A 15,306-nucleotide genomic window follows, 5' to 3' on the forward strand; every position below is an offset into this window, starting at 1 on the left:
AGCTAAACTAGTCCGAGCCCCAGCTCAGCATTGGGGTGCTACCTGTCCTTGTGGGTTGCTGGCCCCATCCTTGTAAACTGGAAGGTTTTGGGTCCGGCGGTCTCCTTGGGGCTCCAGCGCCCCAGCCCGCCCGCGAACCACGCTTGCCCAATAGCCAGGCGGCCGCTGTCCAGCGGGCCAGGAGTCTACTCACTACGCATGTGCTCAAACCCTAGTCTTTTTATCCAGCCTCTCCTCACCCCCCGCCTCCTCTGTTGTACCCGAGAGCGCCGCTAGGGCGTGCGCATGCGCTGTCGCCCCCGCGCCGCGCGCCGCTCCCGTACGCCTGCGCCGCACTCACGACCACCAAGGCGCCTGCGCACTGCCCGCCGCCCGCGGGCCCGGCCGGCGCTTGCGCGGTGGCACTGGCGAGTGGGGGGGGGGGTGAGGAGGTGGAGGAGGAGGAGGAGGAGGAGGTGGCGGCGAGAAGATGGCGACTTCGAACAATCCGCGGAAATTCAGCGAGAAGATCGCGCTGCACAACCAGAAGCAGGCAGAGGAGACAGCGGCCTTCGAGGAGGTCATGAAGGACCTGAGCCTGACGCGGGCCGCGCGGGTAAGGGGGCTGTCTGCCCCGACCCTTCGGGGCCGGGAAGGAAGGGAGGGAGGGGGCGCGTGTCCGGCGTGTGCACGGGGCGGGGGGCGCGCGGCGGGGGCGGGGCGCGCGCGGCGGGGCGGGGCTTGGCACAGCCAGAGGGTACAGGTGTTCCTCCGCCCCGGGCATCGTGGGCGGGACAGGTGCCCCCCACATCACCGATATCTGAAAGGGTTCAGGTGCCCCTACATCATTGCTACCTGGAGGTTGGGATAGGTGTCACTATATCATTATTATTCGGAGGGGACAGTGGCCTCTTCCTCATTACTATCTGGAGGGAGTAGGTGCCACCACATCCTTGTTACCTAAGGAGGGACAGGTGTCCCTACATCCTTGCTACCTGAGGGGGTCAAATGCCTCCATATCAGTGCTACTAGGGGAGACAGGATGACACCGTGAGGTGTATGAACTGGGCGCTGCTTGCAAGCATCATTTTTACCTGGGCAGGGGGCGATAGATGTTCCCACATCGTTGGTACCTGATGCGGGAAAAGTGTCCCCACATCATTGCGACCTGAAGGGAACAGCTGTCCTCACACCATTGCTACCTGAAGGGACGGGTGTCTCTACATCTTTATCACCTGTACCTTCACTCCCTGGGTATTGGAGGAAGGATAGGTATTTTCATTTGTGATTTGTAGACTTGAGGTTGGGTAGGTATTTCTCCCTTTTGGATTATCTGAAGGAAAGTTTTGGTGCCCTCTTCTGTGGGGACCTGAGGGTGGTCAGGAAGACAGATTGTGCTCATCCTGGAGCTTGGAGTGGAGACAGCTACCCCTACCCCATGTAGCCCATATGGTGGGGACCAGGTTGTGTTCCTCCCACTGAGACAAGGGACAGCTGGCCATGGATGGCTCCTGGCCGCTCAGGACCAGGGTGGAGGGACAGTTCTTCCTCAAGTTGCTTGCTGTTTTTGGCGTGCAGGGGCAGGCCCGGTTACCTGCTCATATCACCTGGGAAGCTACTGTGGGCCCTGAGAGGATTGGAGGCTTGGCTCTTCTCCTGGGCCCAGCTCTCTGGCCACATGAGTCCACTGAGGTCCCAAGCTCCTTAGTACTCTCTTTTGTCAAGTCTGTCTAGCAGGTCCTTCCTTGTGGGTCAGAGAGGAGAGCACGCTTTGCACAGGTGACAGTAAGTCTCTGCTGCATTCCTGCAGAGTGGTGAGACCCTCCTTGCTGTCCTGCATCCTGAGGTCTTGGGAAGGGTTTGAATGGGAGCTGCAGACACCATATGGCTGGTTTCTGGATTTGGCCTCTGATCTGACTGTCCCAGGCCAATGTACCTCTGTGACACGAGCCTCAGTCTCTGATTCTTCATGTGGAATTTTCAGTCATACTCTTTTCTAATTAGCTCCCAGTTTCTCTGTGAGATCATGATCACATGGGCTAGAATGCGTATCTTCATTTCTGTGGATTTGTTTGGTTCATATTGATGGGGTGCTCACCATTGACCAGGTACCTGCCCCAGCAGCTTATGTTCTTAGTTAGTGTGTAGAGGAAGAGATGGCCGGTGAATGAATCAATTAAAGCAAGCGAGCACCTTGAGTGTCCCCATAAGTCAGGGCTGCGGAGGGCAAGAATGTCCACTTTATCTTGTCTCATGCAGTCAGTGTATGTAGTGTGACAGGAAGAAGAGGGTCATACTAGGTTGATGGCTGTTTTCATGACTGGAGGTCTGGTTTCTGCATTGGGGTTGGAACTGTATTACTGATTTTTAAAAAGTTTTCATTAAAATAACAGCTTTATTGAGATCTAGTTTGTGTACTGTAAAATTCACTTGTTGAAAGTGTAAAAATTATTGGTTTCTAGTGTATTTTACAGACTTGTGCAACTATCACCAGTGTCTAATTCCAGAACACTTTCATCACCCTTGAAAGAAATCCCATCCTCATGTGCAGTCACTCCCATTCCTCCTTCCCTCAGCCCCTGGCAACCACCAATCTGCTTTCTATCTCTATGGATTTACCTATTCTGGACATTTCATATACATGGGATCCTACAACATGTGGCCTTTTCTGTCTGGCTTCTCTTCACTCAGCATAATATTTTTCAGGTTCATCCACATTGGAGTGGGTATCAGAGAACTTCATTGCTTTTAATGGCCAAGTAATACTCCCTTGAACGCAGGGAGCACATTTGCTTACGTGTCATCTATTGATGGTGTTAGAAAAGATTTGTAAAATATGTGGACAGCCATTCTCTTGGTCCTGGTAACCATTTTCTGTCTCTTTCCTCCCTGTCACCTTCCTTTATGCTGGGAGTTGGGCGTGAGCCCTGGGTGGAGGTGAGCTAACACGGGATCTTGTGAGACAGAGCAATATTCTGTACTAGGGGGTGATTCTGTCCCGCAGGGACATTAGGCAGTGTCTGGAGACATTTTGGTTGTCTTGTCTGGGGGAGGGGGGTGCTCGTGGCATCGGGTGGGTAGAGAACAGGGATGCTGCTCAACACCCCACGATTCCTGGGTGGCCCCCACCGCAGAGAGGGATGCGGGCCCGAATGTCAGCAATGCTGAGGCTAAAAACCCTTCAGTTGGAGGAAATGTTGGGGGGGCGGGGATACAAGCTTTGCACCTGGGCAGCTAGAGTTCAAAGCTCTGCACCCACCTGGATGGCTGGGCCGTCTTGGATTGGCTGGTGGCTTTTCCCACGCCTGGTAGCAGGATGGGCAAGCTCTCTCCAGGCCCGTTGGGCTGTTGCGTGTGATGAGTGGCACATCCGCAGTGCCTGGTGCGGGGGAGAGAATCCACAGGATGCGGGCTCCCCTCCCGCCCTCCTGTGGGTGCAGTCTTCCCGTGATAGAAGCCAGAGTGTTGCCCATACCTGAGAACAGGTGGGATGCGGCTGGTTCCATACCTCCTCCTTCCCCTGAATTCTTTAGGACAGCATGCCTGAGTGTCAGTCTGTAGTCCTGGGTGGTGATAGGCGTGCCATTACCACGTGAAAGCCAGTGGTAGTGCAGCCTGATGCGAAAATCCGTGCTGTGACCTTACCCAGGGGCAGGGACCCTAAGGACCAGGTCAGGTGTGTGAATGAGTTGTGATGTCAGCGAGACCACTTTGAGGTTGCAGGGTAGAAGGGTCAGTGCGGGAGTATTCCATTCTTGTCCTCAGACTTGGGGGGGCGGCCCGAGGTGCAGGGAGGGCTGTGGTGCTCTGCTGTGTGACTTTGGGCAGGTCTCGCAAGCTCTCTGGGCTTTAGCATCTTGACCTGCAAGGTTGGGGCAGCACATATCAGGGACTGGCCAGGGACCATGTTGGGTGCTGGGGAAACAGCAGCATCAGAGGCATGTGAGGGCCTTGGTCTTGGGGAGCCAGTGTGGTTTTAGGGGGGACAGGAGAGAATTGCTGCAAATGAATAAAACGGATGTTCTCAGAAGCGACAGAGTGACATGTGGGGACTGGCCGGGGTGGAAGGTTGACACCCTGACAGTGAGGTGCAGCCACCCAACATGGGGGAAGAGTGTCCCAGGTGAGGGACAGGCAGGCACAGAGGCCCTAAAGTGGGAAAGGCTTGGCGAGATTGAGGACAGATCAGAAGACAGTGAGGCTGGCACATAGAGAGAGTGAGAGTCAAGATGAGGTTGGTGTGGCTTGGCGAGCCCTGGATTTCACCGAGGGAGGGGCCCCGGGAAGGTTTGTGATGGCGAATGGCTTGATCTTTTGTTTTATTGAGATATAGTTCCCCATACAGTCAGTTTGTGCACCGAAAGTGTACCATTCAGTGGTTTTTAGCATGTCCACAGAGGTGTGTAACCATCACCAGTCAACTTTGAAGTGCTTCCATCACTCCAAAAGGAGGCCCCACGCCCTCTCCCCCAGCCCCGGGCACCCACTCATCTGCTTTCTGTCTCTGTGGATTTGTGCATTCCGGGCATTTTAACTATGTGGAATCGTGAACCACGTGGCCTCTTGTGGCTGGCTTCTCACTCAGTACGAGGTCTTCGAGGTCCATCCACACTGTAGGGTGTGTCAGGCCTTCATTCTTTGTAAAAGTAAATTGTGGTAAAATGTATAGATCATAAAATTCACCACCTTCACCGTTTTTAAGTGGACTGTTCCGTGGCAATGAACGGTGCTGGGCACGTGCGTCGTTTCCTGTTTAAGGCTGCATATTACTGCTTTTTGTGGCCCTGCCACGTTCCGTATACCCGTTCATCCACTGGTCGACATTTGGGTTGTTTCCACCTTTGAGCCATTGTGATTGTGACTATCCCTGCCACGGGCTTCCGCGCCCGGGAGCTTGTGTGGCTGCATCCCTTCTTCTCCCTTGAGTGTGGACCAGGGAGTGGAGGTCACATGACAGGTGCCAGGTCATAGGGTCACTGTCCCTTTAACCATCTGAGGACTCTTCATGTCTCACGAAGGTGGTTATGGGCTGAACGGGACAGGGGTGAGAGGGAAAGCAGGCAGACAGCGAGAGGCTGCTGTGGCCCCCAGGTTTGGGATCGGGGAGCAGGCTTGAACAGGGAGGTGTTTGTGGCGGAGATGAGGGTCAGTGGCTTTGGGTGATATTTCAGCAGCAGAGCCGCCCGGATGTGCAGGTAGATCTCCTGTAGGGGAGTGAGGGGAAGGAGTATGGGGTGTGTCACCTGCCTGGTGGGGGCTCAGGACACAGCAGGCTCTGTGTGTGACCGATCACTAAGCATTACAGGGAGTGGCCCCTGGGCCAGAAAAAGCCCACACGCAGAGCAAAGCAGTCCGTGGTGGCCCCGCTGGGGCTGCCAGTTATGGCTGCACTGAAGGAGGGTGTTCTCCCAGCCCTACCCTGCTACGGGGGTGGCTCTGCACAGGCTGGAGGAAAACGGGTCCCTGGGCGGCAGGCAGAGCGCAGCGGTGGCCCGGGTTCGCTGAGCGTGAAGGCCGCCCCCAGTCCTGGCCCCAGTCCTGGCTTTGGCACTGTTTGCCTCTGTGCCGGCTGCTTCAAGTGTCTGGTGCCATCTGCAGCCTCAACACACATGCACGCAGGGCTCCCCGAGCTGCTCTGTTTGAGAGGCTGGAGTGAGCCATCTTCCGCCCCCAGAAAGCCCCAGCAGGCTCAGTGCTCTCCAGGTTGTGAGCTGCACGCTGAGGATCGGGTTGAATAGGATGGGGGCCTCTCAAGAGATTTGTCCATGTCCAGACCCCCAGAAACTGTGGCCGTGACCTTATTTAGAAAAGATGTCTCTGTAGATGAAATTAGGGTAAGGATCTTGGGATGAATTCATCCTGGATTTATGGTGGTCCTGAATCTTGTGACTGGCGTTCTCGTAAAAAGAGGACACATAGCCACGCGCAGGAGAAGGCCACGTGATGGTGATGATGGAGGCAGAGACCAGCGTGATGCTCCCATGAGCCAAGGATGCCAGGAGCCCCCAGAAGCTGGAAGAGACCAAGAAGGATCCTCCCCTAGAGCCTTGGGAGGAATGCGGCCCTGCCCACACCTGGATTTGAGAAGTCTGGTCTCCAGAACTGTGACAGAATAAAGTCCTTTTGTCTTATATCGCTCAGTTTGTGGTCCTTTGTGACGGTGGTCCCAGGTCGCTCTCCCGCCGGGCTAAGGCAGAGTCTGGGTGCCTTGTTGAAACCACCTCAGGACAGTGGGCCTCGGGCTTGTCTGCAGATGCACACATCTGTCCTTCTCTGGGCTGGTCATACAGGTCGTGGGGCCTTTACCATTGAGGCCTAGAGGGGACCCTTCATTCATCCATTGTCAGGAACTGGGGACCCTCACCCCATTGCTGGCCCCGAGCCAAGGGTGATTAAGCCAGAGGGATGATACTAGGAGCAAGGCCCAGGGGCGAGATGAAGGTTTATCCTAAGGCAGTGGGTCAAGTTAGCCCTCTTGGTTCCTGATCCCTGCCTGGCACCATGTGCCCTTCACTAAGTCCCCTGATTCTTGATGCCCAGTCTCCCTCAGAGAGGAAGTGTTGTCTTCTGCACCATACAGATGGGGAAACTGAGGCCCAGGGTGGTACCTACCTGGGAAGAGGTAGAGTTGGTGCTCAGCCCCAAGACCATCACACACAACGTGTCTGAAACAAGGACTTAAAACCACAGACTGGAACCTTCTGTTGCTTGCCAGAGCACATGTGGTCTCACTTGGGCTTTGATTTCTCTGAGATGTGGTTGTTTCTGCCGCTAAACGCATGTTCCTGCTATGACCCGGGCATACATATTTCTTGCCATTGACTATTGTCACAGAGGTGGTGGCTCTGGATTGCATCACATGCCCCTTCGTGTGTGATCCATGGCTCTTCTCCCTCTGAAAGTCACTGCCTAGATCAGGGTGGGTGCTCCAGCTCCCCACAGCCCGCAAGAGACAAGCTCCTAAGGTGTCATTTGGAAGGAGGCTTTGCATGGGAATCCCAGTACTTTCCCAGCCTTTCCATGCATGCTTCCCACAGGTGACTTTTGAGTGTCCCCCACGAGCCTGAGGTCCTGTGCAGAGAACCTCTCCCAAAGTTCACACCTAGCCCCAGACACCCCTGGTTCCATGCACACTACAGGTCCAGGAAGGCCTCCTGGATTCCTCAGAGCAGGTGGGCCCCACCTCTGCGCACCGCCTAGTAAAACCATATTCAGGGCAGTTACTCTCCTGAGCATGTCCCCACAATGTGAAAACAGGGGCTCAAGCAGACACTTGCTGGGCGAGGTTCGGGGGCGGGGGGCTGAGAGACAGGCATGGGAACAGAGGGCTTAGTCCTGAAGATGCCTTCTCACTTTCTTGACTCTGACCCAGGTGACAGGGTTAGAAATTACTATTTCGTGGCATCCAAGCACCCAGCAACAAACATAAAATCGAAATAACTTTCTCCAAGGAGTCCTGCCTCACCATCCGTGGGGGGAAATTTGATAAAATCCGTTCCCTTCTGTGTAACACAGAATGCTAGTGGGAACTCACTGAATTGATTTCTAACCCTACTAATCCGGAGTTGAGTGACTATTCTCGCTTTTGTAAATAAAGCTTTATTAGAATGTGGCCATGCCCGTTCGTTTATGCCTTATCTATGGCAGAGTTGAGTCATTTTGACAGAGACTGCATGGCCTGCAGAGGCGAAAATATTTCCCATCTGGAGATTTGTGGAAGGTTTACGGGCACCAGGACAATGGGTCTGGCCCACAGCTTGAGACCTGCTGACTTAGAGCAACAGGGAAGGTTGGGAAGGTGGTGGGCGGTGGTTCTGTCACTTTGGGGGCCTCTAAACCACCTGTGAGATAAAGGATGCAAACTCCTGGGCTCGCCCAAGATTCTGCTTCTGCAGATCCAGATCCAGGTGGGAACCTGAATTCTGAGTGGGGACCCGAAGAGCCAGCCACACAGGCTTCGCTGGCAGTCCTGTGCCCTGTGGTCACCAGGGTTGTGCCACGCAGAAGGAGAGCGTCAGCCTTGGTTGGGGGTGTGAACCAGCTGCCTGGCCCTTTCTTGGTGGCACAGTGGTATTTGTCGGTCAGTAGAGCCGAGGAAGGTGTTCCACTGTCGCTGGTCCTAAAGCTGGCCCCGGGGACAGTGCAAGGTGACTCTTGTCTTTGGCTTGGACCTTCTGGTCCTGATTGGGATTAATTAGATTTCTCTGGGTTAGAGCTGGGCCATTGCAGGCACTGTGGAAGGGTGCACATCAGTGCTTTTCTTTCTTTCTTTCTTTCTTTCTTTCTTTTTTTTTTAAGATTTCATTTATTTATTTAAACAGAGAGCGAGAGAGCATGTGCACAAGCAGGGGGAACAGCAGGCAGAGCACACAGAGGGAGAAGCAGGCTCCCTCCTGAGCGAGGAGCCCGATGTGGGACTCGATCCTAGGACCCTAGGATCATGACCTGAGCTGAAGGCAACTGCTTAACCAACTGAGCCACCCAGGTGTCCCCACACCAGCCCTTTTTCTGCTGCTTTTCTGTGCTGGGGGCTTTCTGGTCTTAGCTCAGGGGTCTGGGGCTCCTTCTGGTGCTGTTCCATGAGACGAGGCAAAGGTACCTCAGTGCTCAGGATTAAGAGACCGTGGTGCTAGTGATTTCTTTTTAAATGGGACCCTCTGGAAAATGCCATGCTGATGTCGGGTGGGATCCGCTCTGGGGAGAGACTGGCCTGAGCGCAGTGCCAGGGAATCATCAGAGACAAGTGGCACAGGGAGGGGATCACCCTGGCCTGTTCTGCCTCCAGGGGCATTTGGCAACATTGGGGACATTTGAGGTTGTCCTGACTTGGGCTGGGAGGATGCTGTTGGCATGCGATGGGTGGAGTCTGGAGATGCTGCTCAGCACTCCGCAGTGCCTTGGACAGCCCCAACCCAGAGAAGGATGCAGCCCCAGGCATCTGTGGTGCCCAGGCTGGGCAGCCCTGCTCTCGCAGCTCCCAGTGTGCTGGGATTGTGCAGGTGCAGAGGGGCCGGGGCGAGGCCCCAGGTCCAGAAACTACAAGCGTGAAGCCTAGTGACAGGTAATAACACCCCTGGGCAGCTGATGGTCTTCTCCCTGGTTTATAGAGGGGGAAACTGAGGCTTGGAGAATGTCACAGCATTAGAGACAAGTGAACTGGGATTTGACCTGAGTCGCCTGTGTGTTTTCTCTCTTCTCATGCTGCTCTGGGAGTTTGTCAGCTGGTCAGGGTGGAGCAGAGCCTGCCAGGCTCCTGAAACCCTGTGCTCGAGGAGCATAGACAGCATGGGCAGAGCAGCTGGGAGGGAGGTGGGGCAGGTGGTGGAGGACCCTGGGCCAGACCCTGTGTGTGGGCCATGGGGAGCCATGGAATGTTCTAGCAGGATGGCAGCATGAGTGACACAAAGATGCAGGGAGAGGCAGGAGCCAGACTTGCTAGAGCCCGTGTGCATATGCCCAGTGGGTTGTTGTAGTAACCCACGAGGAAGCCTGCTGCTTCTCCCGTTGCACAGATGAGAAACGAGTGGGAGGGGTGATTGGCTCTCTGTGCAGAGGGGCTCCCTTTGAACCCATGTCTGAATCCGGGGCTCATGTTTCTCTTCATGTAGGTAGAGAGGACCCTGTTGTATGCTGAACTTCCATTCATATCCATCTGTTGAGGATCATGGAGGTTATCCCTGGTTTTTTGCAAACCAGACAATTGTTAACATTTGTCCACATGGGTGCATGCACCCAGCATGGCCCCACCTGTGTGTCCTTTTGCCCCACGGTGGGGAGGGGGCATATAGCAGCTTGGGGTGGGCAGTGGGGCAAAGAGAGGGCTGATTTGGGATACTTAGCAGTTAATGATGACAGAGTTAATCAGGAGGTGAGATGAAGGAGGGCAGGGTGGAGGCTCCCTGGCTGTGGTGGGAGAACCAGAGAGAAATGGGTGGGGGAGGGGAGAGTCCCGCTTCACCTTGGAGCCTGTGGGATGGAAAGGCCCCTGGTCCTGGCTGGGCTGTTTCTGACTCCCTGCCCTGCCTCCTGCTACCACATCCAGCCCCATCCTGGGGCAGAGGTAGGTGGCTTGCCCTGGCTGGGTGTGGCCACGGTGCTGCCAGCTGGATGGGGGTCCAGGTGCGCAAACAAGGAAGCCACGGCCTGCCTTATGGGCCAAGGACACTGAGAGAGTCAATATTTATTTGCCAAATGGAAACGAAGTGCAGAAAGTCTGGGGGGATTCTGTAGCACCTGTGTCCCGCCCAGGGCCACGGCTGCTGGGCTTCTCCTTGCTTCCTCCTGGGTGAGTTTAGACCTTCCTGAGCTTTCTCTGTGCTCTGCTTCCTCTCTGTGAAGCAGGGGTCCCAGTGGTCTTGGTCTGGTCGGACTGTGGGCAGATTTAGGTCAATGCAGGTGGCACATCCAGAATGGGGCCAGCGGGGAGATGCTCACTGCGTGGTCGCTGCTGCTGCTGAGATTCTGGAGGTGTGTGCACAGGGAACACATGGTGGCGCTCAGTGGGCACTCCTCCGTAGCAGGCACACTGTGCGTGTGCTTAGCGGGTGCTCTGCAGCTCTTGGCAGCAGGCACACGGTGCACTGCGGTTGAGCACACAGCTTACAGTCAGCAGACAGTCAGCCCGCACACAGTGTGTACTCAGCAAGCATTCAGCAGGCACACAGTGTGTACTCGGCAGGCGTCCGGCAGGTGCGCAGGTTGCACTCAGCAGGTGTTCGGCAGGCGCAGCATGTACTCCTCAAGCACCCGGCAGGCGCGCAGAGTGTACTCGGCAGGCGTCCGGCAGGTGCGCAGAGTCTATTCGGCAGGCGATCGGCAGGCGCAGCATGTACTCGGCAGGCGCGCAGAGTGTACAAGGCAGGCTTCCCGCAGGTGCGCAGAGCCTATTCAGCAGGTGTTCGGCAGGCGTGCAGAGTGTACTCACAAACACTTGGCAGGCGCAGCGTGTATTCGGTAAAAGTTCAGCGGGAGCGCAGCATGTACTCGGCAAGCGTTGGGCAGGCGCGCAGCGTGTACTCGGCATTCGGCGGGCACGCAGAGTGTACTCGGCAAGTGTCCGGCGGGTGCGCAGCGTGTACTCGGCAAGCATTGGGCAGGCACGCAGAGTGTACTCGGAAAGCATTCAACAGGCGTGCAGAGTGTACTCGGAAAGCAATCGGCAGGCGCGCAAAGTATGCTCAGCATTCGGCAGGCGGAGCGCGTACTCGGAAGGTGTCCGGCAGGCGCGCAGCGCGTACTGGGCAAGCGTCCGGCAGTAGCGTGCAGCGCGTACTGGGCAAGCGTTTGGCAGGTGTGCAGCGTGTACTCGGCAAGCAATCGGCAGGCCCGCAGAGTATACTCGGCATCCGGCAGGCACAGCGTGTGCTAGGCAAGCGTCCGGCCCGTGCGTGGTGTGTACTCCGCAAGCGTCCGGCAGGCGCACAGCGTGTACTCGGCAAGCATTTGGCAGACATTTGGCAGGCACACAGGATATACTCAGCAGACACACAGTAGGCGCATAGTGGGCATTCAGCAGGTGCTAAGCAGACACTGAACTGTGACCTCCCTGAGGGCCGGCCCGTCTCCAGTTCATTCTGGAATTGCTCAGGTGCAAGTGTCCTTTAAAAAGGCCAGTTTCCCATCACACAGTCAGGCTTCCCCCCTTATGTAGCAGGAGTGTGATGTGTGTTCCTCTTTACAGTCTGGGAACACATCCAAGGTGCTGAGGGGCCATGGAGCCTGGTGGGGTGCATGGTGGTCTTACTGGAGCTTCAGTTTGGCTGAACAACTTCAGGGAGAAAGTCTGAGTGTTGACCAGGCATGGTGTGTTATGGCATGGACTGCAGATCCATATGGGCTTGGGGCCAGTGGGCCTGGGGCAGTGTGGTGCCCTGGGACGGAGAGTAAGAGGCATCAGGATTGTCCAGTGAGGTCTCCCTGCGGTGACCAGAATTTGGACTGGAAAGTCCATTCGTTCAGTCAGAATTTACTTATTTTTAGAGATTTTATTTATTTGAGAGAGAGAGCACGCGCATGAGTGAGAGGCAGAGGGACAGGCAGAAGGAGAAGCAATCTTCCTGATGAGCAGGGAGCCTGATGTGGGGCTTGATCCCAGGACCCTGAGATCATCATTCAGTATTTATTGAGCACCTACCTGGTGCTTTGTCCTGGGGAGGCCTTGCAGAACAAGTCAAAGGAAACAGTGGCCAGCTGGTCCCTAGCCCTGAAGTCATGGATCTAAGAGAGTGAAATGGGGTGGGGACCCTTTGGGGGAGGTGATGTTTGGGCTGAACCCAGGGGATGAGGATGAGCCATGGAGATTAAGAGTGTGAAGCTTGTCATGGGGGAGAGCCTGACCTGACCGAGCTCAGTGAATGGATAGCTCCTGGGCCCCGGTCAGTGGTCAGGGTCTGGTAGTGGGCTGCCCTGGGAAGGTTTTAATCAGGGCTCTGATACAAGATGTCGGTTTAGCAAAGATCCTTCTGGCTGGCATATGGGGGGTTGAAGGGACCCAAGAGGGGGCTGGGGTAGGGGTCTCCCCCCCTCCACCCCGAGATCATGGGCGTTGAATTCATTACAGACCAGGACTTGCTGACCTGGGAGATGTTCTTTCATCCTAGAATCAGGAATCTGATTCTCCAGGAAGGTGATGGGGGCAGTTTATATTACATAGTTTCGCTTTTGTGCTTTGGTGGCTCCTGGGCTGAGGAAAGGCATTTTTGCAGTCGAGACCTGGAGTCCGAATTTCATGCATGAAATTCCTCTTTGTCTTGTGGTCTCAACCTGACACCCCACTGGTCACAGTGTTTTCCCCCAAAAGGTGGGGTGTGGCATCTGTCCAGAGGAGTGAGTCTCTGCTTTGAAGGACAGATTCCTGTCAGCTGTTCAGTGGACCAGCACCCATTTCCAGCCACAGCCTCAGAGCTCTGTGGTCCCTCCCTGACTGCCCAGGACTCCACTGTCAAGCGGTGGAGTCCCCTGAGAACTCCCACAAGGCCTTCCCTGCCTGCTGGGCTTGCAGGGGAGCTCTCTGCCAACCTTTTTTTTTTTTTAATTAAAAAAGAAAAGAAATTATGTTTCAAAACTTCGATGAAAGTTGAAAACAAAACCCAAAGCACTTCCCCTTTCTTCTGTGCATCTGACACAGCTCACCTGGGCGCAGAGGGTGGGTGGGTGCGTGCCAGCTGGTCATCTGCCTGGAAATCTCAGGGAGGAGGTGTCGGCCCAGCCAGGCACAGTGCCCGGGGCTGGCTCTGCAGGGCAGCCAGTCCTCGGGCTGGGGGGCTGGATAGCCCGGGACAGGGGGAGGCAGAGCTCGTCCCAGCCTGGCTAAAAAGCCTCTCTCGGTAAGTTCAGTGGTTCTCAAGGAACTGAAGGAGCAGGCTCCTGCGGCCCTCTTCCGTGGGTCCTTGTGCACCTGTGAGCAGCATGCTTCCTCAGTCCCTTCTATCCTCCCAGGCAGGCGGGGTTTGATAGCTGTAATTAGGACGGGAGTGGCTCATTAAATCATCACAGAATCAATGCGGAGCCCAGGGAGTGATTTGTAGGCCCAGCAGCCTCAGTCTTCGCCTGCAGGTGGCAAGGAGATACTAATTCCCTCACTGCTGGCTCAGCACATGCAGAGGGTGTAGCCCTGGGAGTCCACAGCCGGGCCCTGCTGGGGGCCACTTGTGCCCTAAGAGCCTGCCCATGTCCCTGCCCTGTCACCCCAGCGGCTGGCCAAGTGGCTCCCTCTGGCTCCAGCCCTGCCTCTGCTGACTTCCCTCAAATGACTCCACTTCTCAGTGCCTCAGTTTCCCATCGGTAGCTTAGGACATGCCTACACCAAGTGCTTGCCTCCTTGCCTAGCTGGAATCAGGGTGCCCTGTGGGGCAGCTGTGAGGGCAGGGTCTTACCCTTTGGACCCATATGCTGTGGCTTGACATGTGACAGATTCCACGACGTGGCTTAGGGACCATTTGCTTGGTTTCATTTGGGGGCTGGGCAGTGAGTGTATTCATTTCTCTTCATTTTTTTCTTTTTTCCTTTTCTTTTTTTGAAGATTTTTATTTATTTATTAGAGAGCGCGTGCACGCACACGAGTTGGGGGAGGGGCAGAGGGAAAAGCAGATTCCCTGCAGAGCAAGGAGCCCGATGTGGGGCTCCATCCGAGGACCCTGGGATCATGACCTGAGCCGAAGGCAGACGCTCAACTGACTGAGCCACCCAGGCACGCCATTCACTTTTTCTTTTTAGATAGTTTTAGATTTCAGCGAGGAGTACATACTGCATCCATACCTCCTCACTCCCATCCTTGAACATGTCACATGACCAGCATGGGCTGGTCAAACGAGGACAGCAGTGGCGGCACACTTCTATTGACTAGGCTCCGGACCGCGTTTGGATTTCCCCCAGACGTCCCCCAGTGACTTTTCTCTGGCCCAGGATCCCATCCAGGCTCCCGTGTCACGTTTGGTCATCATGTCTCCTCGGTCTCCAAACCACGACCATTGCTCAGGGTTTCCGTGTCACCTGTGACCTTCCATCCCTGGATGAGAACTGCTCAATCTCTTTGTTGTTCAGGGTGGTTTGTCTGATGTTTTCTTGCAATTGAGCTGAGGTGGTGTGTTTTGGGCAGGAATCCCACAGTGCCAATTTTCTTTTTATATTTTTCCTTTCCTCAAATTGTGGTAAAAAATGTACATAAAATTTACCATCTTACTCATTTTTTAAAAAAAAATTTATTTATTTATTTGACAGAGACAGCAAGAGAGGGAACACAAGGGGGAGTGGCAGAGGGAGAAGCAGACTTCCCGCTGAGCAAGGAGACTGATTGGGGCTCGATCTCAGGACTGTGGGATCATGACCTGAGCTGAAGGCAGAAACTTAACGACTAAGCCACCCAGGCGCCCCTCACTCATTTTTAAATGTGTGGTTTGGGGCACCTGGGTGGCTCAATTGGTTAAGCATCCACCTCTTGATTTTGGCTCAGGTCATGATCTTAGGGTTGTGAGATCAAGCCCTGCGTTGGGCTCTGTGCTTCGTGCAGAGTCTGCTTGGGATTCTCTCTCTCCCTCTCCCTTTGTCTCACCCACCCCCATCCCCACTCATGCACATGCACTCTCTCTCTCACTCGCAGATCTTAAAAAAAATTAAAAAAAAAGAAAGTACATGTGTACGTGTGTGGCTCTTGGGCATTAAACACATTGTTACTGTGGTGGTACAATCCCCACCATCCATCTCTAGATCTTTGGAGGGAACTCTTCGCCGTTAAACGCTAACTCCCCATCCCTTCTCGCCCTGCACCTGGTGCCTGCTATTCCACTTTTCTGGCTCTATGAATTTGACCACTCCTAGAAATGGACTCAT

The 15,306-nt window shown here is 55.0% G+C and overlaps 1 protein-coding gene across 3 annotated transcripts in view; it reads left to right on the forward strand.

The window, feature by feature from the left end:
* The first annotated feature begins 442 nt into the window (after positions 1-442).
* The window catches only part of LOC111144042 (CREB regulated transcription coactivator 1), a 73,493-nt gene continuing 58,629 nt past the window's right edge, over positions 443-15,306 (forward strand). For all 3 annotated transcript variants that reach the window (XM_022498118.1, XM_022498119.1, XM_022498120.1), the window contains exon 1: positions 443-595. In XM_022498118.1, coding sequence (XP_022353826.1) covers positions 470-595 — 126 coding nt within the window. In that variant the 5' untranslated portion in view covers positions 443-469. The remainder of the gene's footprint in view (positions 596-15,306) is intronic.

This window comes from Enhydra lutris, unplaced genomic scaffold (assembly GCF_002288905.1).
Source record: "Enhydra lutris kenyoni isolate GAN:26980312 unplaced genomic scaffold, ASM228890v2 scaffoldscaffold10, whole genome shotgun sequence".
In the NCBI taxonomy this organism is placed as follows: domain Eukaryota; kingdom Metazoa; phylum Chordata; class Mammalia; order Carnivora; family Mustelidae; genus Enhydra; species Enhydra lutris.